The 25,002-nt window shown below is 42.8% G+C and overlaps 4 protein-coding genes across 4 annotated transcripts; 2 read left to right on the top strand and 2 right to left on the bottom strand.

Moving 5' to 3' along the window:
* Positions 1-90: 90 nt before the first annotated feature.
* Positions 91-933, bottom strand: LOC139220198 (myeloid-associated differentiation marker-like protein 2). The gene has a single exon (XM_070852265.1). The coding sequence runs from the start codon at positions 931-933 to the stop codon at positions 91-93; it is 843 nt and encodes a 280-aa protein (XP_070708366.1).
* A 1,616-nt stretch (positions 934-2,549) lies between these two features.
* On the bottom strand, positions 2,550-3,446 carry LOC139219417 (myeloid-associated differentiation marker-like protein 2). Its single transcript, XM_070851262.1, has one exon. It carries the CDS (start codon positions 3,444-3,446, stop codon positions 2,550-2,552), a length of 897 nt encoding a protein of 298 aa, XP_070707363.1.
* A 1,076-nt stretch (positions 3,447-4,522) lies between these two features.
* On the top strand, positions 4,523-12,345 carry cog7 (component of oligomeric golgi complex 7). Its single transcript, XM_070852361.1, has 17 exons — positions 4,523-4,989; positions 5,827-5,975; positions 6,186-6,302; positions 6,663-6,831; positions 6,952-7,034; positions 7,175-7,297; positions 7,518-7,716; positions 7,803-7,930; positions 8,155-8,309; positions 9,030-9,146; positions 9,257-9,322; positions 9,497-9,683; positions 9,825-9,965; positions 10,095-10,178; positions 10,401-10,515; positions 11,401-11,544; positions 11,669-12,345. The coding sequence occupies exons 1-17, from the start codon at positions 4,824-4,826 to the stop codon at positions 11,833-11,835; spliced, it is 2,310 nt and encodes a 769-aa protein (XP_070708462.1). The 5' UTR covers positions 4,523-4,823; the 3' UTR covers positions 11,836-12,345.
* Positions 12,346-14,194: 1,849 nt separating this feature from the next.
* LOC139219895 (ubiquitin carboxyl-terminal hydrolase 31-like) lies at positions 14,195-25,002 on the top strand. The gene is made up of 16 exons (XM_070851902.1): positions 14,195-14,782; positions 18,022-18,159; positions 18,387-18,475; positions 19,188-19,280; positions 19,548-19,683; positions 20,054-20,216; positions 20,415-20,595; positions 20,702-20,813; positions 20,916-21,010; positions 21,563-21,640; positions 21,772-21,901; positions 22,332-22,451; positions 22,586-22,811; positions 22,924-23,082; positions 23,189-23,341; positions 23,462-25,002. Exons 1-16 carry the CDS (start codon positions 14,195-14,197, stop codon positions 25,000-25,002), a joined length of 4,002 nt encoding a protein of 1,333 aa, XP_070708003.1.

Below are 25,002 nucleotides of genomic sequence, written 5' to 3'. Positions count from 1 at the left end.
TGTTGTGGTATTTTTTTTAAATATCAATATCCAATAAATATTTTCATAATGAAAGCAATGAACTTGCAATACCAGCAAATCAGTACATTTCTAGCGAGATCTGAAGGATAAAACCAGGTCCACGATGTAAAGGACAAGATTGACTACAGCCCCAATAGTAACAGTATGCATGTCTATATAGGAGCATGTGTAGCAGATATAAGGATTGTAGTTATAGCGAATGTAACCGTAGACACACCAGAGAATGATAGCGAGCACGTACAACAGCACAGCCACAACATTGAACACAAGCTCCATCAGATTCAGGCCGAATGAGAGCAGACACTGCAGCAGCTTGAGCAGATGCAGGACAATGATGACCACAGTGACCAGGAGGCAGACAGCAAACACAATGATGCTGCATATCATCCCAAAAGGCAGAAAGAGCCATTCGGCGGTGACAAAGTGGTCGGTGGCAGCAGTGAGTATGATGCAGGCTATAAAGGCCTCTGCTCTGCGGAGGACTCCTCTCAGGCTGGTCAGGTAGCCTCTCGGACACTTCATTCTCTGCAGTACACCGTCGACCACGAAGACAACTGAGGCGGCCAGAGAGAAGATGACACACAGGATGCTGCCAATGCAGGAGAGGCAGGCAAAGACAACTGCAAAGATGATGGTGGCTGAGATGATCATGACAGCACACAGGGTGGTCAGCCCGCAGGTCAGGTCAGCCCAGTTTGGCAGGAAGGCGGCCAGGAGGACGTTCCACATTTTGGCCTCCATCACGGTCAGCACCAGGGGCACGATGATGCAGAAAAACCAGACAAACTCACACCACACACCCCACGGACTCACCATCCTGCCTCTGAAGAGGACCAGGATGAAAGTTATGGCGCTGAAGATGATTTCCAGGAGGCGCAGAATGCCATGACAGCCTTTGAATGGGCCGCACATGATGCTCAAATTAGGAACCCCAAATCCAAAAGTCCAAAAGTAGGAAATAAAAGTCTCTGCATTTACACCGGCACTGTGCAAGATGAACTGTCCCTGTTGCTACTCAATCAGTAACTGTGGACACTTAACTCCTTGTTCCACTCAGCCAAGTCTTATAGGACAGGCAGGCATCACTTACACACTTCCTTTTATTCAAATTTCCTGCTTAATGAGATTAATGAGCACTTCAGCCTGTGTGTGTCTTTCGTGAATGTCTGGAGTGGAAGGGGACTCCTTTTGCAGACTACACTCTTTCTAATATACAGCATTGTGCTACCACCAATAAATGGTGCTTTTTTTTAAAAATTATTTTTATTAATTGAGTTTTTCTGCAGTTCATGTCTATGTATTTTTCATTATTCAGTCATTTATTCAGCAAGCGAAACCATTCAGAATTCAGCGAATGACATTTTCTCCCTTATGTGATTAAAATCAGTGTGACTAAAATGAATATTAGCATCTTTTTCTTCTTAACTTTCATCACAGATACCTTCATCTTCTAAGAATTGCTTGAAATTCAGTGAATTTAACTGAACTCGTTGAATTGAGCTTGGTTTCTTTTACCTTCATCTTATCAAAATTAATTCTACTGAGATTTTGCCTTGAAAGTCTGACAATTGAATACCAAATAGTTCTTGCTTATAAATAGACACATACACACAAAAAATGAAAAAATGAGCTCACAAATGTCTTTATGAAAGCATCACTTTATTCCCATGGCACATCAATCACTTTTGGCATTCTGGCCCTCGTCTCTCTGCGGCCGACTGATCCCAGGTAACACAGGTGTGTTCGTTCATGTGTAATCTCATTTTCAAACAGACGCAATGCAGAACATCTTACAGCTACTAATATTCATTGGCACAACATATACAGCTAACATGTCATATCACAGCAGGACATTATGGGAAATATGACAATGGGCACGGAAAAGAGCAGAACTGTTTAATCAAAATGAAAATTTTAGGTTTAATCATACATCATACATTAACCTTCATGTTGCATCATTAAGGAACTGAACAATACAATATTCAATAAGGGGAGAATAAAAAAAAAAAAGTCATCATAAGATGTGCAGAATATAAAAAAAACACCTTATTTTCTTTTTTCAGGACCACTATGGCTGCTATTTGGTCATTTTTGCCACATTTATGTATTCTGTGCACAGTCTGATCTGGAGCCTGTTTGACAACATGATGTAAGCTGTAATTGTGTTAATTCTGCTCTTGTGTGCTGGTCAGTTTCTTTCCACATTACACCTGTGGCATGACAAATTAACTTCTGTTGCTTGAGTGAGTTCGATCAAAAACTGATCTTTGTTAGCCCTAGTCCGTGATAGTTGTACAGCTACGGAGCAGTCCCTGCTCCAAGAGGAGACGGTGCACTCTCTGCATGGGCCCAAATATGGAAAATGTGATCATGTGACTTCAGGGTAGAAATGGAACCGCTCACCAACTTGAGACCACGCTTTACAAGCATTATTCAAATTAGCTAGAAAACATAACTGACTCAAAGTGGACCTGAAGTGCATGTAGTTGTTTAAAGGTGCAGTTAAAGTTTGGAGGTCATCACTATGTTTATGTGCGTTTAAAGCCACAGATACCAAGCAGGGTAAAAATGAGGTCCAGTGTGAAGAGAATGAGATTCACATAAGTCATGAATGCAACCATAAACTGTATGGCCCAGATACAGAAGCTGGGTGGACAGTCACTAGGACGAGGGTTGTCTCTGAACATAAAAATAGGCCACACAATAGCAGCAAATATATACAGCACAACAGAGATCACCAGAAATATAAAGACAAACCTGTCCAGGTTAAAGGGCAAGCATTTCTTGAGTTTCTTGAGGATGTTGGTGGCTATGATTACAGGCAAGATGGGGAAAGGAATGGCATATGCAATGACACACAAGATCAGAGCTGGTTTGTCTCTGTAACCAGTCAGCGATATGAAAATCATGCAGCTCACAAAAGCCTCCATGACCTTCCAGAATCCAGGCAGAGCAGCCAGGTAGCTCCCTTTCTTCTTCTCCAGGATTTTGTCCTTCACCACTTCAAGTGCGTAGACGAAGCCGCATAAGAAAGCGAATATACTGACGATCCAGCCGTACAGGCATGTCAGGCAGGTGTAGAAGTTGGCGTAGGTGATGGCGACAGAGACGGTCATGAGTGTAGAAGACATGGCCATCCCTGTGGTGAAGTCAGACCAGTCCATGCAAAACAGATTGAGTATGATATCTAGTTTAAACATCTCAATAATGGTGATGATGAGGGTCATGATGGAGCAGAAGGCCCAGGTAAACATAGCATAGTTCCAGTATGTATGACTGCTCCCTCCTCTGAAGGCAGCCAGCACAAAGGTGACCAGACACAGGATGATCTGCGCCATGTGGAGCCCGCCTCGGCCAGATAACAGAGATGAAGGAGTAAACACGGCCTTGGACAAAGTGTCCTTCACGTCATCGATTATTCCCATACCTTTAAATGAGCTGAAGAGCAGTGGAGATACCTTTGTTACATATGTCCTCCCAGATAGCCGCTAGGACTTGTTTGATGTGTGGTTTCCGTTGCTTTACTGCCTTCAAGCTCCACTTTCCGTGCACACATTTACTGCTTCTCTGGTTTGCATAATACACATGACATACGCTGTGTGTGGCGATAAATGTCTACTGCAGCAGATAAGAATTAACTGAAATGCTTCACTTCTGAGAGCATGACAATGTCGGCAATTATTGTAACGGTTTACACGACTGTTACAGGAGGGCAATCATAGCCAATCAATTATCATCTATGGACAACATAATACCCAATACAGAGTGAAGAGTGGATTTCTGCATCAAATCAAATAAGCAGTGAAACAAAGAAACAAAGGTCTGTAATAAGTGTCAGATCCCTCTCTGCTGTCCCATCTACACTCCACTTATTCTGGTCTATGCTCTCTATTTGAGTTGTATTAGCACTTCTCTTAGATGTGACGTATTGAAAGTCCAGATTACCCTCCTCCAGATCACCTCTAGAATAATCTACAAAGTACACTCTTGTAATACAACATTTTGTTTAGTATGCATTTATCATTTTGGAGAAAAACACTATCTTGAGGCATGTATGTGCACTTGTGCCATTTGATTGATGCTACTTTGGTAATCAGTGTGTAATTTTTTAGCCTCGCTTGCTTTATATTTGGACTTCTTTCTACTATTTCGCCTCAAGAGGGAAGCAGAGTGCATCCATTCAATGCTGCAGACTTATGTTCGATTATGTTAACACTAACATTTTTACTCAAAAGTGTCCCTAGTAATCCAAAACATTTGGTGGCTAGAGCATGTTTGGAGCATTAGAAAGCCTGATAGGAGGAGCTTCCTGAAACAAAGCTATATAAAAATTCATATTTATTTATATTATTAGTATATTTATCATATTTATACTTATTTTCTCAGCTAAATGCGATATATGTTAATTAAAAAAGCTCATTTTGTTCATCCGGACTCTTTGTTGTGCTGGCGCTTGTTTCTGGGGACCGTAAATAGAGAGCACAAAGAGGAAGTTGTTGTCAAGTGTCAGGAGCACCACTAGCATGAAACATTGACAAATATGTCTCCACTTTTCTCCCTTAAAACCGTAGGCATTTAAAAAATAACTCTGGAGGAGGCCGTCGCCTTGTTGGAACTATATTTAGTCGTAATGATAATTTCATTTTCTTGGGCTATTTATTTTATATTCGTGTCAAAGCCGTTGTTTGGGAAAAATTAGCTAACGTTAGCAATGGGTCGATGACACTGACTGCTCTGCCGCAGAAGAGTTTTGGCTCAAAGCCGCCCAGCTTCTTGCACTAGTGAGGGAGTGAGGAGGCAAAATGGATTTCTCCAAATTCCTGGACGATGATTTTGATGTGAAAGAGTGGGTGAACGGCGCCTTCAAGGTGGTGCAGAAGGACGCGCCGGGGAAGGCGGATGCACACGCAGCCACACTGGTCATGAAACTGCAGCTGTTCATCCAGGAAGTCAACAATGCCATTGAGGGTAAATGGTTAAAGAAACCTATTTCTAATCCTCTGCCCACCCTATTTGTATAAGTGAAATAATACAATTCGGCAGCAACACAGACTTGAATTAAAACCTTGTTGAGGTCAGGCTTTACTGAACGGCTGCTGTATGAAAGTGTATTCGCTCACAGCAGCTCTTAGTTTGTTTATTGAGACTGAAATATTGTGCAATTAATTGTTTTCCTTCCTTGACATGAAATTAATTTTGTTGCAGAGACCCACGAGTTTTCTAATGTGTCGTAAATAGTTTGTAATGTTGCATAAATTCAAATTCCATGATAATAATGTTATTATTGTAATACCAGGTTTATCATCAGAAAATTGGTGGGTAAGATTTTAGAATTTTTCGTTTAAGATTTTGCACGTTTTCATTCTGTAACATTGTTTATGACAATCCCTTGCTAATACCCATTTGCCAGTTTATTAGGCACAGCTAAATCTAATGCACTCTGAGCTGCTCTGCAGTAACCCTCCCTTCATGAATTTGCATTACACAGTGAGGTGTTTCTGTTATTTAGCCTTCCTTTGCTGAAATAAATAGGTCAGCAAAATAATCGAAACACCAGCCAGTTGAATCAATACCTCTCAAAAACCGAACATTATACCCTTATGAAAGTGTCTTGCATAATTAGCATTGAAGATGCAGCAGGAAATTGGTGATTTTTTTTGAAACCTTTGTTGAAACTCATACCAAAGAGAACTGCATGTGACAACTGTGGGTAATTCCTTGGAGTGGCACCAACTATGATAATATGTTGTGAAGGTTATTCTTTCCTTGTTATGTCCTGAAAGACTGCTGTATTTCTGTGTGTAGAGAGCAGTAACCAGGCCCTTCAAAATATGCCCAGAGTGCTGCGAGACGTGGAGGCCTTGAAACAGGAGGCTTCCTTCCTCAAGGAGCAAATGGTTCTGGTCAAAGAGGACATCAAGAAGTTTGAGCAAGACACTGTGCAGTCTATGCAGGTTCAGTCGCTTTTCATTAGTATATGAATGACATGTAAAGCAAATCTACATTGACTCTTAATGTGTTTAATTGGTGCTATGTTGGTCAGTTGATGTTTTTGAAAATAAGCATTATAACAGTCACTGCCTTACAGGGGAATAAAATGATCAGAGTGCTCCAAGGATATTTCTCAGGTATGACTTGTATATTATGTGGTTCCTCTTCACCAGGTCCTGGTGGAGATAGACCAAGTGAAGGGCCGCATGCAGCTGGCAGCTGAAGCTCTGCAGGAGGCAGACAAGTGGAGCACACTGAGTGCAGACATTGAGGAGACCTTCAAAACACAGGTTTAAATTTGCCTCACCTTTGCTACTCATCGTGGCCCACATACATATATGTGCTCAATAAGAGGAGAATACTGTAAGCAGATTTAACCTTTTAATATAATATGACTCTCTGCATACCAAATGTTCAAGGCACAGTTCCATTTCATTGATGACAAACAGGGCATTCTGTAAACTGCCCCTCACAGGCAGTTGATGTGAACTGATTCTATTTAGGTCAGAGAAGAGCATTCAAATATTGAATCTCTGATTCGGAACAGTGTAATTAGTGTGTCTAACAAGTGTCTAACAAATGATGATAGAATATTGATAAGATATTATTTTATGGACATTGATATTGAATTTGTTCACCTCCTTTTTCAGGACTTTGCAGTCATTTCCTCCAAGCTGACCAGCATGCAGAACAGCCTGGCCATGTTGGTGGACACACCAGACTACTCTGAAAAGTGTGTCCACCTGGAGGCTCTGAAGAACAGACTTGAGGCTTTGGCCAGTCCACAGATAGTAGCAACCTTTAACTCCATGTCTATAGGTAAGAACCTGTGAGAAGTGCTTTCGTTTCTCAAATTAACTCCAACCTCAGATTCTTTGTGCACTGTAGTTCTCTTTCAGTGTACACCAAGTGTATTTAAGGTTTTTCTTTTCTCCGCAGACCAAGCCAAGCTGTTTGTTAAAGTCTTTACAGAGATAGATAGAATGCCACAGCTCCTTGCCTACTACTACAAGTGTCACAAGGTAAGCGCCACAGGCCTTTTTCTGAACTTAATAATTAATAATAATTCACCTCAAAACCATATTCTCTCATGTTTTACCTGTTTGGTGTAGGTATGCTCTAATCTCCATTTGTGAATGACTTTCTGTTTTGGCATCTCCAGGGTCAGTTGGTAAGCATGTGGCAGGATGTCTCTCAGAGCGAGCTCAGCCTGAATCAGCAGCTGTCTGAATTCTACGACACCTTGATCTCCACGTGGCACAATCAGCTACAGTGGAGCAGCCAGGTGAGACACACGACACTATCAAGACAGACACTGACCCGGCTCAGTAATGCAACACACTTCAAATGGTAGTGATCATTCAGAAAAAGCACAATGCCAAATCATGCATAGTAAGTTTGTTTTAGTTTTTCCAATATAGCAATAATGGAAGCGATTATCAAATCTTTCAGCCTGAGTGCTCTTTTAATTGTTTGCACATGTCCTGCACTGTAACGTCTGACAGGTGTTCAAGAACCCGTATGAAGTGGTGACTGTGTTGCTCATCCAAACCCTGGGGGCCATGGTCCCATCCATCCCCGTGTGCCTGAGCACGGCCGTGGAGCGGGCAGCCCAAGAGCAGCGTCTCAACACCCTGCTGGAACTCCATCACACCACGTCCACCTTCGGACACAGCCTGGAAGCTGCCATGCTGCCGCACCTGGGTGTGTGTACACACGAGACACGACTGAAGATACTGCAGATGTGGGTGGAGTTGAGTCCTCATGTTCTGTCTGTGTTTCCTCTCCAGGTGAGAATAATCTGCTCAAGGTGAACGAGTTGGTCGGCGCGCTGTATGACCCCTACAAACCTTATCAACTTCAGTATGGAGACCTGGAGGAATCTCACCTCCTCATCCAGATCAGCGCTGTACCTTTGGTTAGACACCACGCACACATACGTAACGTAACGTAACGTAACGTAACGTAACGTAACGTAACGTAACGTAACGTAACGTAACGTAACGTAACGTAACGTAACGTAACGTAACATAACAGGGTTATTAAAACCTCACCATAACTGTTATTTTGTCCTATTTTCAGTTCTCTCTTTGTTTGTGCCAACTCTTCTTTCACACTCTACATGTTCTCTTCTCTCTTTAGGAACACGGGGAGGTAATTGATTGTGTGGAAGAGTTGAGCCACTCTGTTGGCAAGCTGTTTGGCCTGACCAGCGCTGCTGTGGACCGCTGTGTCAAACTGACTGACGGGTTGGCTGTGTGCGGCCTCCTCAAAGCCCTCAAAGCCCTCTTCACCAAGTAAAAATCTTTTATTGTCACAATTTGTCATGAGCCACAGTTCAATATATCAACCCCTTTGCTGTACTGAAGTGGACACACACACACACACACATATATATATATATATATATATGTGTGTGTATATATATGTGTGTATATATGTGTGTGTGTGTGTGTGTGTGTGTGTGTGTATATATATAGATGTATGTATGTATGTATGTATATATATATACACACACACACATCTATATATACATATATATATATAGATATATACACACACACACACACACATATCTATATATACATATATCTATATATATATCTATATATATATCTATATATATATATCTATCTATATATATATATATATATATATATATATCTATCTATATATATATATATATATATATATATATATATATATATATATATATATATATATATATATATATATAGAGAGAGAGAGAGAGAGATTTTATACTTTTACATTTATAGGATATGTAAACATACATATCTTTACTGCATTTATACCTTTTACTGCTGTCATACCTCACTTTATTTGCTCTATATATAGATCTTCATATATCTTTATTTTATTTTTTATTTATATCTGTTTTCTGTAATGGAGATCTCAGCCAAAGAATTTCACACGAGTGCACTGGTACAACAATGGTGACAATAAACATCTTGAATCTTGAATTTGTGTAGCCACCTGTAACATTGCGCTCTTTCTAGGTATGTGTCAGACTTCTCCACAACACTGCAGTCAATCAGGAAGAAATGTAAACTGGAGGATACTCCAAGTTCCTCTCTTTTCCAAGAGGACTGGACGGCCTTCCAGAACTCTGTCAGGTTAATGTTGTTTTTTACATTTGAGACAACTTCCCTGTCATTTCATTAGTGCTGGTTAATTAGTTAAATATATTTAAAAATACTAAATGATTTTGTGTTGTGTTTTACAGGATTATTGCCACTTGTGGAGAATTACTTAGGCAATGTGGAGCCTTTGAGCAGCAGCTGTCAAACAAGTAAGAGAAGTGTTTATGCTTTATGTTTCATAATGTTCTAGCTGCTCCCTTTCACCCTAAACCACTCATCTCTTTGAAACTGATAGAACTCAGGGGGCACACTGTTCAGCAACGCACATTGTCACATTTTAAGGAATCGCATGCGTTCTCTGATCAAATCAAATTGTCCCATAGGATCCTGGCCACGGCAGGTAAGTACTTGTCAGAGTCGTACAGCCCACGCAGCCTGGCGGGCATCCAGGAGGCCAGCTCCACAGAGAGGAAGAGCACCACCAAGAACCCCTGGCAGGAATACAACTACCTCCAGAGGGGCAATATGGCTGAATACAACAGCCTGATGGAAGTCCTCTACTCCCTAAAGGTATGGAGCAGGCATGGAGTCGGAATGCGAATAGATTTAGCTGATGTCCTATGAAGAGGACTGACTGTTGCATGTTATCAGGTGGTTTATCAAGGATCCTCTGTAGCTGTTTTTATGCGTCTCTTTCCTGTTATCGTGCAGGAGAAGGGCACAGGTAACTCCAGCCTGTTAGCAGAGCCCAGATCTGCTCTGACCAGACTCAACCAGCAGGCCAACCAGCTGGCCTTCGACTCCGTCTTCCTGCAGATCAAACACCAGCTCTGTCTCGTCTCCAAGATGGAGGTGATTGAGTGTCAAGTTTCCAGATGATTTGATTTGAAATACTGAGAGCTGTTGGATTGTCTGGGCATTTGCGTGTTGGGTGTACTTACGTCATACCGGTTGATTCATGCTTATCATGTTTGTGTTCAGAGTCAAGAGGCGCCTGGGTTTGGAGAGAGATACACGGAGGACCTGCCTACTTTCAGCCTGTCACCACAAGAATACATTACAAATGTAAGTCAGGCTTGACTTAAGGAAACACTATAAACTAATTCCTAAATCGTAATTGATTTGATTTAAATGTGCATCGCAGATCAATAAAAAACTAACAGGACTTGTCTCTTAAGAAGTTAAACTAGTGGTCTTTTTCTACATCTCAAACAATTATGATACATATTACACTGCAGCTCCAAGTCACTGGATACATCAAACTAGATATCCGTCTTTCCCTTCCAGATAGGGCAGTACCTGATGTCTCTGCCTCTTCACTTGGAGCCATTTGTGACTCAGGAGGATCCGGCGCTCGAGATGGCCCTACATGCTGGGAAGCTTCCTTTCCCTCCAGAACAAGGTTTCTAACCGTCGACCCTGATTCTCTTCTCAATCTAATGTTCCACATGAGATGCTTTCTTTCTTTCTACCTGTGTATATCTAACGCCTGAACCCTAACCCTGTTATCCAGATATTCAGGGCGACTTATATAGAGTAGTTACCCTTTGAGGTTAATTTTGTGATAATAGCTTTTAACTGCAAGCACGAGACAAAAGAGGATTCCTGTATGTTATGTCCTGGCCGTAGCACAGGGATGCTATTTAACGAGTTATCGCCTGTTGTGGGAGTGGACACATTTGCGAATTAAAAGCAATGCCAGCGTACCATAAATGTTTGAAAACTGGCCAATTCGAAGATAAAATAAGTCGTCTTGGATTACAACCATGGCAGCGGAAAATGGAAAAGGCTGTTTTTCAATTTGATACCCAAATAAGACATCACAGACCCATGTCCCTGCTAGCTTGGTAGATGCAGTTTGTAAGATGCAGCATTAAAACGGAAAGTAAAGATAGCGCAAGTTTGATATAAATCAATTTTTGGTGTATGGAAGACAAATAATGGCTGAATCAGAAGAGTACACCCAGAGATGCAGAATAACAAGTGAGCCAACATTACTGTGTTCTCTAAGACAGCTGATCTGAAATGAAGCCAAAGAGCTGAGAGGTCAAACTGTTATTAGCATAAATGTGCCATGGGATGGGACCTTTTTTTTTTTTTTTGCTATTGTTGTTGTTTTAATGACTGCAAATTTTACCTTTATCCTCCATCACCAGCTCCCTCTTGTTCCCTGACAACACACATTAAATCCCCATCTGTCTTAAAAAAAAACTTCCTCACACCATTAACTTTTGCTCCCTTTACACCTTGTGAACTGGCACACATTTGAAACATCCCTCTGCCTCAGGCGACGACCTTCCTGAGCTGGACAACACCGCAGACTACTGGCTGGGCTCCATTGCTCGGGCAACCATGCAGACCTACTGTGATGCCATCCTGCTCATTCCCCAGCTGAGCACCCATTCCACTAAACAGCTGGCCACAGATATCGGTACTGTAATCTGTAATCTGATATGTAATCACATCGTTATTACAGGGAACAATTCAGTGAAATGACGGCTCCCAGTTAAGCTGATGTGTATCGTATCATGATGACTCCCGTTCCTGCTCCACAGACTATCTCAGCAATGTGATGGATGCTCTGGGCCTGCAGCCCTCCCGCACCCTGCAGCACATCGTCACCCTGCTGAGGGCCAAACCAGAGGACTACAGACAGACGGCCAAACTGCTGCCTCGTCGACTGGCCTCCACCATCGCTGCCCTCCGGTTCATCGACTACTAACAGCAAGAGACAGGAACACAGACTCTGTTGGTGTAGTGGCTCTCAGAATGGCATCGGGGACTCGCAGGCATGTTTGACCCGTGCTTGATGATGATATGAAGAAGAATGATGATAGCCATTGTAGTTGTAGTCCCTTAAGTCTCAAATTTGGGGCTGTGGTGTTTTAGGATGATAGTGCTGTCCACATGGGATTTATGGGAATGTTAAGAGATTGAAAATCAGGGTGGTTCAGACTATTCTATACTTTTTTATACAGATTAATGTTGAACTAAGTGTGACTCGGAATGACGTCTCACCGGTGATAATGCCTTTGAGTCAAGCCAAAAGCTGAAAGTGTCTTGACTTTACATCTTTCATTTCTGCATTTTCTGCAAGTTGCCGAGGAAATCAGGAAATGTACATCAGGGGGACGTGTGAGAGCATTTGAAATCTAAATGACCGCTATATTTGTTGTTAAGTATTTGTCATACTAAAGTAACTGATCTATGATATTAAATTATATTAAGGTAATATTTCTGATATGAGCTTTGTTTTCTGCTAGCCGACCCACACGTCCAGCTGTTGGCATAAGTAAAGGTGAAGGTTTTTACGCATTTTTTTTTTTTCATGCAGTATCGTGAAAATCCATACATAAAACATTGACATCAACACTAAAATGGAGCCTACTGTATTTTTTATTTTTCATTATTTATTGACCAGATGAAAGACAATCTAGTTTAATGAATCTATGGCCTATTTTGCTAAATCAATCTTTCATAATCCCGCCGTGTTTGGGCCTTGTTTTGTTCTTAAATGATGTTGAATGTATTTGCACCCTCTAGTCATGAAAACTGGCATGTCTGGAAAAGTCATCTGTCGGGGGAATACATGCAGAGATGACAAGATTAATGAACGTGCCGGAACGATGAGTTGATTAATCGATCAACGGAGAAGTATTTCAATTACCTACCTGATAATTAAATGATTAAATTAATTTAGTAATTTTTCAAGCAACATTACCTAGTTCCAACTTTTCAAGTGTGAAGATTTACTGCTTTTCTTTTTTCTTTGTGACATAATGTGTAATATTGCTTGTCAGACTACAACGATTAGAAGATTTCACCTTGGGCTTTAGATAATAGTGATGGGCTTTTTTTTTCTTTCTTTTTTACCACTTCTGACATGTTACAGATGAAAGATTAATCCATTCATAAAGTAATCAATTATTCCCTTGCTTATTTTACATACAGATTTAGAAAGACTGACGAGGCATTTGACAGGATTAAGATTAACCTGACGCCCTTTGTTAATATTAGGTCATTTCTATACAGTTACCGAACAATTACCGTAATTATTTTCAGCAAAATGATGTGACATGTTTCCATCGCCGCCCGATTGGCGCTCACCAGTGTCCAATCCGTCCAGAGACGAGGACGGAGCATCATCCAGCATCACATGCCGCTGTACCTGCTCTCCTCCAACATGGGCCAGTGTTTGGCCCTGACGTCAGCCGTCACCGCCCTGCCTGCCTGCAGTATCGGTGCCCACAGATGATGCTGATGATGGAGACGGAAGAAGCGGCCTCGCCGTGAGTCCCATCGAGGGGGAGGAATTAAGGCGCACGAGGAGTGAGACAAGTGTCGAAAAACTTTCGGATGGGGACACCGAAACGTGCACCTTTCACATCTGGCACGCCAAGAGATGCTCCGCAGCGGACAGAGGCGGGGGAGCGGCGCGCAGTGCCGCTCCGGCCGGGGTGTTCCTCGGTTTGGCAGAGCTCCTGTGGAGGCGATTTAGGAAAGACATCCACTGGGTAAATATCACCAACGCGTTAGCCTCCACCATCACCGTGGATCTGATGCGCGGAGGTGAATAAATACCTTTTGACTGGGTGGAGCTGCGGTTTCTTTAATAAATGATGAGGAATTCCGCTCGCCACTTCTCAGCCTAATTGTGAAAGGTTGATTTGATGTTCATGTCCGGTATCCGCTGACACTCATCCCCAGCGCCTCGTTTTTCTGTGTCTGACCGACGGCACAGGTGATGTTGTGACCGCTGGAGATGATGGCTGCTGGCCGGTGCGGGACCTCCCCGAGCGTTCACGTAAAGCGCCCTGAAAGCGGCTCTCCATGGAGGCTGTTTATGCAATCCGACGCAGTGTTGCAAGTGGGCTGGTTTCATGCTACTCTGCCGTCTCCATAATATGATGCCCAGGACTGCCAGGCCTTTGTGTTTCTGTGAAATATGCCCAGGCCTTGCGTAAAACAACATAAAGTGGAGGAGCCGTCACTGCGCGGGGATGGAGCGATGCTCTGAAAAAAAGGGGGCCCTTTCTGGATTTAAGGCATAAAAAAAGCGGGGAAAGCCATCAAGACCGAACATGTCGAAAGTTGTCAGTAACAAGGAGAAGAAATCCTTCAGCAAAAAACTCTTCCGGAGGAGCTCGGTCCGCTCCGTGGGGAGCTTTATGAACAGAGTTCTCCGGACTCTGTCCACTTTGTCTCATTTCGGCACCGACGAGCAGGCCGCCGAGGACGAGAAGGACGAAGCAAGTTTGATCCCCACCACCACCGGGGGGTCAGTCCCGTCCGACGACAGTGACTGCGGGGGGTTCCCTTTCGGGGACAAGGTGCCGGGAGTCGCCGGACTCAAGAACCACGGAAACACCTGCTTCATGAACGCCATCCTGCAGTGCCTGAGCAACACGGAGCTCTTCGCTGAGTACCTGGCTCTGGAGCAGTTCAAAGGGGGGGAGAGCAACAGCAGCGGCGACAAGGCCAAGTCCAACGGGGGGCTGGTGCCGAAGAAGGGGGGCCAGCAGCAGCAGCAGCAGCAGCAGCAGCAGCAGCAGCATCATCATCATCAGCATCAGCAGCAGGAGGCAGGAGAGGTGACCGAGCAGCTGTCCGGTCTGGTCCGGGCTCTGTGGACCTTTGAGTACACACCTCAGCACAGCAGAGACTTCAAGGTATGCAGGGATCAGACATTTACTTCATACCTTTGGTCCAAAAAAGTGTAGTTTTTTAACAATAGCAAAAAGACACAGGATGTGCATGTTGTGGGTGATAAATAAGGATTGGCTTTTTAGTGGATATTGACCCAACTCAGGTCAATTTAGCTGACTAGAATAAAGTTTCCAGATACCCTCAGTGCCCCTGGTCTATTTCAATACTCACAGAGGAACTTGAAATGACAGGTAAAGATATAATCCTCTCAAGCTAACTGCATTTTTAATCTAATTATGAGAAGAAGAGCAGGAAAAAGTCACTATTACAACTGTTACGTGTGCTCTCATTGGATGACCAGTAGCACCCCAATCCCAGTTTGTGCCTTTTGGATACATCCATTAACACATGACAAGAGGGGCCAGTAGCACCTCAGTGAACTGTGCTGCACAATCCTACCTTTAATTCATCAGTGGCAAATAAAAAACAGTCTTTTCAGTGTTCTGTCAACACTTACATGATATTTTAACACTAAATGCAGATGCCTTGGTCCCACTGCTCAGTCTTAATCATGAATTGCTTTCATTTGTCAGAATGATTGCAGAATGGGTCTGATGATTATGTACTTTGCTTGTCAACAAGCCACTGGGGCAGTATTCTTCATACTGCGTTAGTGTTTAGTCTGCTCTCTAATGAGAACATTAGGATTTTATTCCACATTTTGATTTTGGATGAAGGAAAAACAAGTTAGTTTCTGTATTTGGTCAAAAATTCCACAGTTATGATGACAGTTTATATAATATTTGCACTTACAATCAGCCCTTTTATAGGATACTAAATCCTAAAAAATCCTAAAAATGAAACAGACAAGTCAGTGAGTCAGTATCGCTCCTTTCTTCAAAAGGCTGTTTTAGCCGGTCAGATGAGTCCTACAGCTGAACTGTAAAAAAGCTCATCAGTTTTGTGATGTGTTTTATTGTCTGTCCCACACGGTTCAGCTTTTGTTCCAGCCTCGGCTGCTTTTTCATCATTTCACCTCACAAACCTTTATCCCAGAACTGAAAAGTTTGCCTGTCACCATCACAAAAGTTTGTTCTTTCGCAACAGGGATACTTCACTCTGTGCGCCTTTTTTCTGTCTGATAACCTATTTTCTCCTTTCAAAAGCTCAGAATACACAACAAAAAGGGACTAAATTGAACGGCACATATGACACAGTGCTTATTCTTGACAGTGTTACTATTTCTGTCCATTGTTTTTCCCTACCTTGGTTTCCAGCGAGGGTACAAACTGTCTGATTGGATATAGATTACTCTCTGCAGAGTTAGAGGCCTGCAATATCATTAACTCAGCAGGCCCAAACCCGGACTATCAGACACTTTGATAAGGAATATTTGTCAAATTTAACATCTAATTTGTGAAAAACTAGGAATTCTGTCAGTATATCTAAAAGCTGGTCATAGTTCTTTTTTTTTTTTAGTTTTTGCTAATACTAATGTGAATTGTTGTGGCTTGTACCACCCAAACTGTTGCTTTTTAAAAGCATCATTCCTTATATGTTTGGGAAGGCATGCAGTAGAAGTGGCACTGACTTTCTCTTCTAATATCAAAAAAAAATAATAATTTGGATGAATTCAAAGTACCCTCATACTCAGTACTCAGCCAATTGAACTTTTGCAAATCATACAGTTTCTGTGGTCAGTGTACATTACAGCTCAGCGTGCACATGTGACGGCTTTGAGCCTCCTGCCTCAGACCACAATCTGAGCCTTAACTGAGAGCACTTAAAGATCATTAGCAAGACATCCGTAATAATAACACAGGGGAATTATCCAGCGTGTCCCAGGGTCCATTTTCTCTCTGAAGCAATTGGTTTGAGGATTATGTTGTTGTACACCATCCAAACGGCCTTAGAGCACGATCCACACACACTCTAACAGATGATTACAAGAGACGCAAGAAGCGATGCTTCATTTGACAACATGATGGATGGTAAAATAAATCCAACAAATGGTGGTAGTCTGTAAGTCAGTGGCTGATAAAATGATCAGACTTTTTCATAGATGATGCACAGCCTCCGTACTATAGGGACACTGAATGATAAACTTCAAGTAATTGATTTAAGAGTATCATTCCTTATATATCTGGGAGGGCATGAAGTGGAAACGTTGGTAATTTCTTCATCATTAATTGTGGTAATGGTATATTTCCTCTGTGCCACATCTGTGATTGATTGTATTTGCCATTTGTATTTGTTTTTACTTTCATACAGGAAAGTGTACTAACTATAAAACATTTTAATTAACTATCATAAAGGGTAAACAGCACTCAGTTTGAATTTATAGCAATTTAACTGAGTGAAAGATACATGATCTATTGACAGTAGTAAATTTGTAATAACATAGAAGCTGTTGATAGAAATGAATAAATATTAATTTTGCCACAATCATTTTAAATGTGAAAAGGTTTCTTAGCTGACCTAGTTCACTCCAATACTTAGTTGCCCATTAGATTACTTACAAAAGAGTTCAAGGATACTAAATGGAGCATCATCAATGATTTATCTCTTTCATTGATTGCCTTTACACAAAGCATCAGACCCATTTTTGGAAACTTTCCTCTTTTCAGAATACAGAAGAAATAAATTCACAAGACACACTCCTGTTTGAAAGCAATGCAGATATTTAAAACTTTCACTCACTGTCCAAATCTTCCGCTACAGCTTGTTCGAGATCCGCTTTCATCAACAGATCTTTACTTAAAGACAACCCCTTTGGCCAAGCCTCTGTTTTCCCCACAGTTTGCACAGAATGCTGACGTTGCTTATGTAATGCCTTCGAAATAAGGAGGACTGTCCCGTGGGACAGGCTGGGAAGGCACGCAGTGCAGAGCCCCCTCATATCTGTGACCTTGCGTGACATTTGATAGCCAGTAGAGGTGACTTTATAGCAGCCATGCCCGGGTGCCTCTGTAGAGTACACACATCTCCAATAGCTAATCGTCTGTGAGGTTAAGCTGTCGATTTTCAGCCTGTGTCCTGGTTTTAAAAAGCTTCTCCACGCCTGCATTTCACCCGCACCTCTGCTGACCTTTAGGATTGTGCTGATCGGCATCCTGGTCAACGTACTGAATATTTTATGATGTGGCAAAACAAAACAAAAAAACAAAACAGAAATGGTACTCACTGCATTACAAAATGATTTCTGTTTTAGGAGCAGTCCGCTGAAACCATACTTTGTTTGTCCTGCTGTTGTCTGCTACAGAATGTGGTGTCGAAGAGCGCCCTACAGTTCAAGGGTAACTCCCAGCACGATGCCCAGGAATTCCTCCTCTGGTTGCTGGATAGAGTTCATGAAGACCTGAACCACATCGTCCACCCTGACATCAGGCCTCCCAGGAAGGTAAACAGCAGCTGCTATTGCAGTATAGAGTCTATATTCAGCTATAGACCAGTAGAATGTCGATATCTGAACAAAGTTAATATGTTTTGTTTTGCGTTTCCTGACTGATTAATATGTAATAAACTGATTATTACAACACCATAAACTGCAATGGACTGCTGGTGTTGTTAACATGCATTATATTGTACTTGTACTTCAAATAAATGTTCTGTATGTTATTTTTCCAGCCTCCAGTAGAGGATGAACATGCCCCTGAAGGATCTCCACTACCAGCACCTGGCTCCTTTGTACAGGAGTTGTTTCAGGCACAATACAGGTAAAACTTTCAAATGCTGATATATTATCTGTTTATATCAAATGTGAATACAGGCAAACTACCAGCTCATATTATTATCAACTATCTGAAAATCAATGAAGAACATTCATAAGTTATAAAGCATAACATTCTGTTGATGAGGATGAGGAACTTGGTCAAGTCACTTGTTGCGATCCAGTTTAAAATGATGCACCAGTGATGTTGCATCTTTATATGCAGCGACAATCTTTACTGCAAACTTAACCTGTGTTAAGTCATTACTGTGAGCACACTGCTGCTGAAAGTGGATGTTATTTTCATTTATGTGTTCCACTACATTCAAAGAAGTAGTTTGACATTTTGGGAATTTTTTTGCTGTTTTGCTGAGTTAGTTTGACTCATAAACCCTCTAAAACTGTAATATGTTGTTATTATACTATGATTTGCATACAAATTAAACAAATTGGATATAAACTGTTAATTAATGGGCTTTAAAGGTGACGCTAGAGGAGTTACTTTACTTTTGGCCAGAGTCAGGGCAGCTGCTTCCCCATTTCCAGCCTTGATGCTAAACTAAGCTAACGCGATGCTCACATTTACTGTAGCAAACAGACTTCAGAGTGGCATCAATCGTGGACAAGTATATTTTCCAAAATGCTGAACTATTCCTTTAAAATGATAAACTAACAGTGTTCCAGTTACATTTTGTTATTTTCATCGTGTCTCCTTGTAGATCCTCTCTGACCTGTCCTCACTGCCAGAAACAGAGCAACACCTTTGATCCTTTCCTCTGCATCTCACTGCCAATCCCGGTACCTCACACACGGTAAGGTGACTCTGTATCTAGTTTATGAGTAAGACAATATGTATCAGACGCAAAAAAAAAAAAAAAATTCCCTGTATCCAAAAAATGCGACGAGACAAGAGCCAGTCTGAACCCAGCATTAAAAGGATTGTCATGCCCGGCTGAGACAAACACCATGAAAGATCTGACAGGAGAAAACTAAAATTAGAAGATGCCGTCTATCTTTGAAACATCAGTCCAGCCATAGTTATGAAACAGCCAATTAATTTCAGTCTCTCTATGTTGCAGGCCCCTGTATGTGACAGTGGTGTACCAAGGAAAGTGCTCCCACTGTATGAGAGTCGGAGTGGCGGTGCCTCTGTCTGGCACCGTGTCCAGGCTGAGACAAGCTGTGGCCCAAGAGACCAAAATCCCTGCCCAACAGGTGCCGGCTTATTTAGAAAGCGTTACCTCTTTAAAGCCAATAATGTATCAGAAAAAGAGGATTTAAAAGAAGTGTGTTACTTTGAGGAAAGTGGCTGTAGGAGTGTTTACAGAGAGCCATGGGAGAATTGGGTGGTTAAATTTGTATTTGATTTATCTCGCAGTGGAAGGCAAGAATAATCTCTGTTTATTTGAGCATCATTGCTTTGTAAATGTCTATACGTACCTCCTGTATTTCCGAATATGAAGCCTCTCTTGATATTTTCAAGCGCCTCCTTTTTGTCTGTTATTTCATGTTTCAATTTAATTTCATCAAATGAATGAATCCAAATGCAAACCATGCTGTGCTTCTGTTCTCTCTCTGTGCTCAGATTGTCCTCACTGAAATGTACTATGATGGCTTTCATCGCTCCTTCTGTGACGACGACGACGACCTTGAGATCATCCAGGAGAGTGACTCCATCTTTGCCTTCGAGACACCTGAGCTATTCAGACCAGAGCAGATTCGCTCTAAGCGAGGCGGTACGACATCCTGTTTATTCCCCACAAATTAGTTTAGCTCTTTGTTTTGTTATGCCAGTAGGAGACCTGATTAGATTAGAAATGGATTAAAACTGGGGAAAGAAGTTGCTACACACACTGACCAGCTCAGTGGGTTAGCATTTTTATTAGGTGTATTATTTTTTTTCACATTTCTCATTGGCAACTTCACATTTTGTGCATTTATTACAGGGAGCCCACATGCAAATCTCAACCAGAACAACCTAAAGTATGGCACAGATAATAACAGGATACCCACACAAATACAAGAGCCCACAACCCCACCTCAGAGTCCCAATAAGAATAGTGGGCAGGCTGAGAAGATTGTCCTGCTGGTGTGTAACAGAGCCTGCGCTGGACAGCAAGGACGCAGGTACTGAATAACAATATTCAATAACTTAAAAGTGTTTAAATTGCTATCCTTTCTTTAAAGTTGATGCAAGTCGAACTATTTGTTCATGATTCTGTAATTCCTGCAGATTCGGCAATCCATTCATTCTGTACTTGGAGCGAACAGTGACTTGGGATGTACTTCAGAAAGAAATCCTGGAGAAGATGCGGCATCTTCTGCGCCCTGGAGTCTTTGTACAGGTACATCATATTCCTCAGACTCTCCCACACAGAGCCTTTGATTTTAATAATCTCTAAACTATGTTTATGTTTTGTTAATGTCTCATCCTCGGTGGTCTGTAGGTAGGGCCCTTCACTTTGCGTGTGGTAGGAGTGGTTGGAATCACATATCTCTTGCCTCAGGAGGAGCAGCCGCTCTGCCATCCCTCTGTGGAGAGGTAATGTCACTTATCACCACCAGGGGGGACTGTTAGCACTCTTGAATAGCCATTATGTAAACCCTGCAGTGTGTTCAATCCACTGGAAGTTGATTGAAGAGCTACAGTATGTAGGCTGACTCTTCGGTAGTATTGATGTTAAAGTATCTCCTGAGATGTATAATAGCTTGTCTGGTTTTATAGATTTTCTGCTAAGAAGTTGTTGACCCCTGTGGTTGTTGCATGGATTTTTTGAAATGAGGGGAACAAACAAACAGAAAGTAAAACCTCAACCTTATTTAAGTTAAAGTTTGGCATAGAGTCGTTGTTTAAAATCAAAATTGTCATTCATTGTATCGCTGTAGGCTTATCAAGAATCTATAAAGACCCACAAGGCCAGTAAAGACTATTCAGAATCCAATGAAAAAAAAAAAAACATGGTCTTCATATTAGTCCTCAACTTTTTTTCCCATGTGTGTGTATATACATTATATAATTCTGCATCAGCAGTATCAGCTTAATGACCAAAATGAAAAATATAACGTGGTGTTCTCTTTATCTGATTTTCAACAGGGCATTCAAGTCTTGCGGTCCTGGAGGGCCACCTCACGTCAAAATTGTTGTTGAATGGGACAAGGAGACGAAAGACTAGTAAGTGAGATCTGGCACAGACAGCTCGGGCCAGATGTGTGATTACACACATAACACAAATACATAGAGGAAATGTCCTTTTGAAGTTCTGCGTGATCCCTCTGTGACCTGTGCCATGTTCATGCCCACAGTCTGTTCAAAAGAACTGAGGATGAATACATCCCAGATGCTGAAAGTGTGCGACAAGCAAAGGAGCAGCACCTGCAGCCTCAGACCTGCTCGCTCGCCCAGTGCTTTCAACTCTACACCAAAGAGGAACAGGTAGGCTCACACGTGGTATCAAGTCGGCCAAAATAATGCTCAGAATGTCACTGATTCTGACTAGATATTTGGATTAAAGTTAGGTTTTTATTTTTTTTTGCTGCATGCTGACATTCATCGACAGTATCAGCCTGTTTCCCTCATACAGAGTTTTAAAAATGCTGGTTGAAGCAAATAAACTATGAGAGGTGTGTTATTGGATTATATTTCTATCCATTTTTATCTCAGAGTGAAATAAGAACATCAAACACTAGATGGCAGCACTATTACACTTTCTGACATGCTTTTTCTGCAATGAAATATTGTTTACGTTGTGCCTACATTGTACAAAAATGTACAAACATGTAGAAACCGATAGAAAACAACACAAGAGAACATGAGCTAGAGTGTAATCACTCTTTAATGATTCTTATTTTCACTTTTATTCCAGCTTGCTCCTGATGATGCATGGCGATGTCCACACTGTAAGCAGCTTCAGCAGGGCAGCATCAAGCTCAGTCTGTGGACCCTGCCTGACATCCTCATACTTCACCTGAAACGCTTCAGACAGGTACTGATGGAGACACTTGTAAATGATGGTGCTATAATGCTCCAACTTCTAAAACAATATAGCAGATACATATTAGTGCATGGGGACTGCTTATTGAAGAGCTTGCTGTCAAATTAACTGTGTCGCAACTTCAGGATGGGGATCGACGAATGAAGCTGCAGAACATGGTGAAGTTCCCGCTCACAGGCATGGACATGGCACCGCACATGGTGCAGAGGAGCCAGAGCAGCTGGAGTCTCCCCTCCCACTGGTCACCATGGAGACGGCCCTATGGGATGGGCCGTGACCCGGAGGATTACCTTTATGACCTGTACGCAGTGTGTAACCATCATGGGACCATGCAGGGAGGACATTACACAGGTGACAGAGCGGCATCAACAAACCAATGGCCAATAGTTCTGGTGTTGTATTAACTCTTTTTATAAAAGCTTCCCAAGATATTTACAATATTTTACTGCATTGTGTCTCGTAGCTCACTGTAAGAACTCCATTGACGGACAGTGGTATTGCTTTGACGATAGTGACGTTCAGCCCATATCTGAAGATGAGGTCTGCAAGCAGACTGGTTACATCTTGTTTTATCAAAGACGTGCCACAGTTCCGTCCTGGTCGGCAAACAGTTCTGTAGGAGGTACATTTTTATTGATATTAATACAATCTCTTATGTACATGTTTAATTGTTGCTGTATGAAATGTTGCTGTATACATGTTCATCCACTGTCTGTTTGGGACTTTAGGATCCACCAGTTCCTCTTTGTGTGAGCACTGGATTAGCAGGCTGATGGGTAGCCGGCCACCTAGCCAAGCCTCATCTGGCTCTTCCAGACGCACCTCACTGGCCTCGCTCTCTGAGTCAGCTGAGTTTGCTGGTGAACGGAGCGAGGACGATGGTGGGAGACACTTTCAAATACCCACAATTTCTGACTTGTTTTCAGTGCTTTGAAAGTAATGAATTTGAAGGTTTTCTTAAAGAATCTTAAGTTGTTAATGTGTATCTTTCTACCATGCAGGCTTATCGAGCAGGACAGCAGTAAGGGGCATGCAAAGGCAGACATTCTCCTCAAGATCGTCCATTGCCAGCCCACTGGTGCTCAGTGAAAATGGCACTAAACCATCCTGGCCCCACTCCGCTAAGCTCCAGCTCCGTTCCAACTCTCCCTCACGCTTCTCCCTGGAATCCCACTCCTCCTCCCCGACACTGGAGAGGATAGGAGAGGTGGTTGATAGCAAGCTGTCCACCTCCTGTTTCCCTGGGTCACCTAAGCCAGACAAGTCAGGGGGCAGGTCGGCGCCTACAGCTTTGGATGGTAATCCAGGCAGTAAGAGGCTGATAGAGCAGGTTCACTCCAAGGCTGTGGCACAGGCAGAGCAGAGGAGCTCCATCCAAGCTGGGGATAACAACAATGTTGTCGCCACTGCTGAACAGGTCAGTCCTCGACATGGAGCAGCTGCAAAGGAGCCAAAGCAAAGAAACGGGTCTGCAGAGAGTGCTGGTGTTAAACGGACCTCAGCCAAGACTGGGTTAGAGAGTGAAAGGAGTCCCAAGAAGCGTCCTGCCACCTCTTCAACGTCATCCAGCTCTGTGTCTCCCGCATCCCCAGCTGTCGACAAGCTGCCATCTCGAACACAGACCAAGAGTACAGCATCAACCTCAAACCCCAAGGAGAAAAGCGATGGACCCCCGAAAACTAGCAAGGCTGGTTCCTCGAGAACAGCAACCCCCTCGAAGAAAGGCTCATCCCAAACTCCGGAGGTATTACATCCTGACTCTGCCCAGCAGAGGAAGAATGGCTCACCGGGATTACAAAGCTCACACCCTCAGAGGAGGACTTCACCCAGAGGGGCAGGCGAGAAAAACTCAGCCTCAGGAAGGACTAGAGCAGCAGACAGGAGCACTAGCCGTGATTCCTCAAGGACCAACGTGGTCCCAGAGAGGAAGGCTAACCCTGGAGGTCCTCCCTCCAGGTCCAGTGGTGCTAGTAGGGCGGAGAGCAGGCCGGGCCGTGCTGCGGAGAACAGGGCAGTGGGCCGAAGCTCAAGCAGTAGCTCCTCCATCACTAGTCTGCGATCCTCGAGTGTGGGTGTTTCTTCTGCAAACGCAGCCCCACCGTCAAGAGGCCCCCGGAGGAACAGTAAGACAGAAGAGAAAGGTTTATCCTTCTTCAAAACTGCTCTGAGGCCCAAAGACACCCGTAAGTTAGCTGATGGTGCGAAAGCAGGGATGGGAGAAGCCAAAGGAAGTCCAGAGGATATTGGTGGTGGTGATGCAGCAAGAGAAGGAATCTCACACGGAGCAAGCAAGAAAGCCCAGAATGTGGCCACAGAGGCCCAGTCCACTACCACAGCCAAAGACAAGGAATCATCCAAGGCGTCCACTGCAGCTAAGCATTCACTGCTGCCCTCCACAAAGTCAAAGCTTTCTGGAGCAGAAACGACCACCCAATCCTCTGCCAATGCAAAAGACCCTTCGAAAAAAGAGCCTGCTAAAAAGACAATGCAGTCCAGGAAGATCCCCATCAACTCTACACAAACTAGCCAGAGGGCCAAGTGA

Source organism: Pempheris klunzingeri, chromosome 20, assembly GCF_042242105.1.
Source record: "Pempheris klunzingeri isolate RE-2024b chromosome 20, fPemKlu1.hap1, whole genome shotgun sequence".
Lineage (NCBI taxonomy): Eukaryota > Metazoa > Chordata > Actinopteri > Acropomatiformes > Pempheridae > Pempheris > Pempheris klunzingeri.
This window is presented reverse-complemented; position numbering and strand designations above follow the sequence as displayed.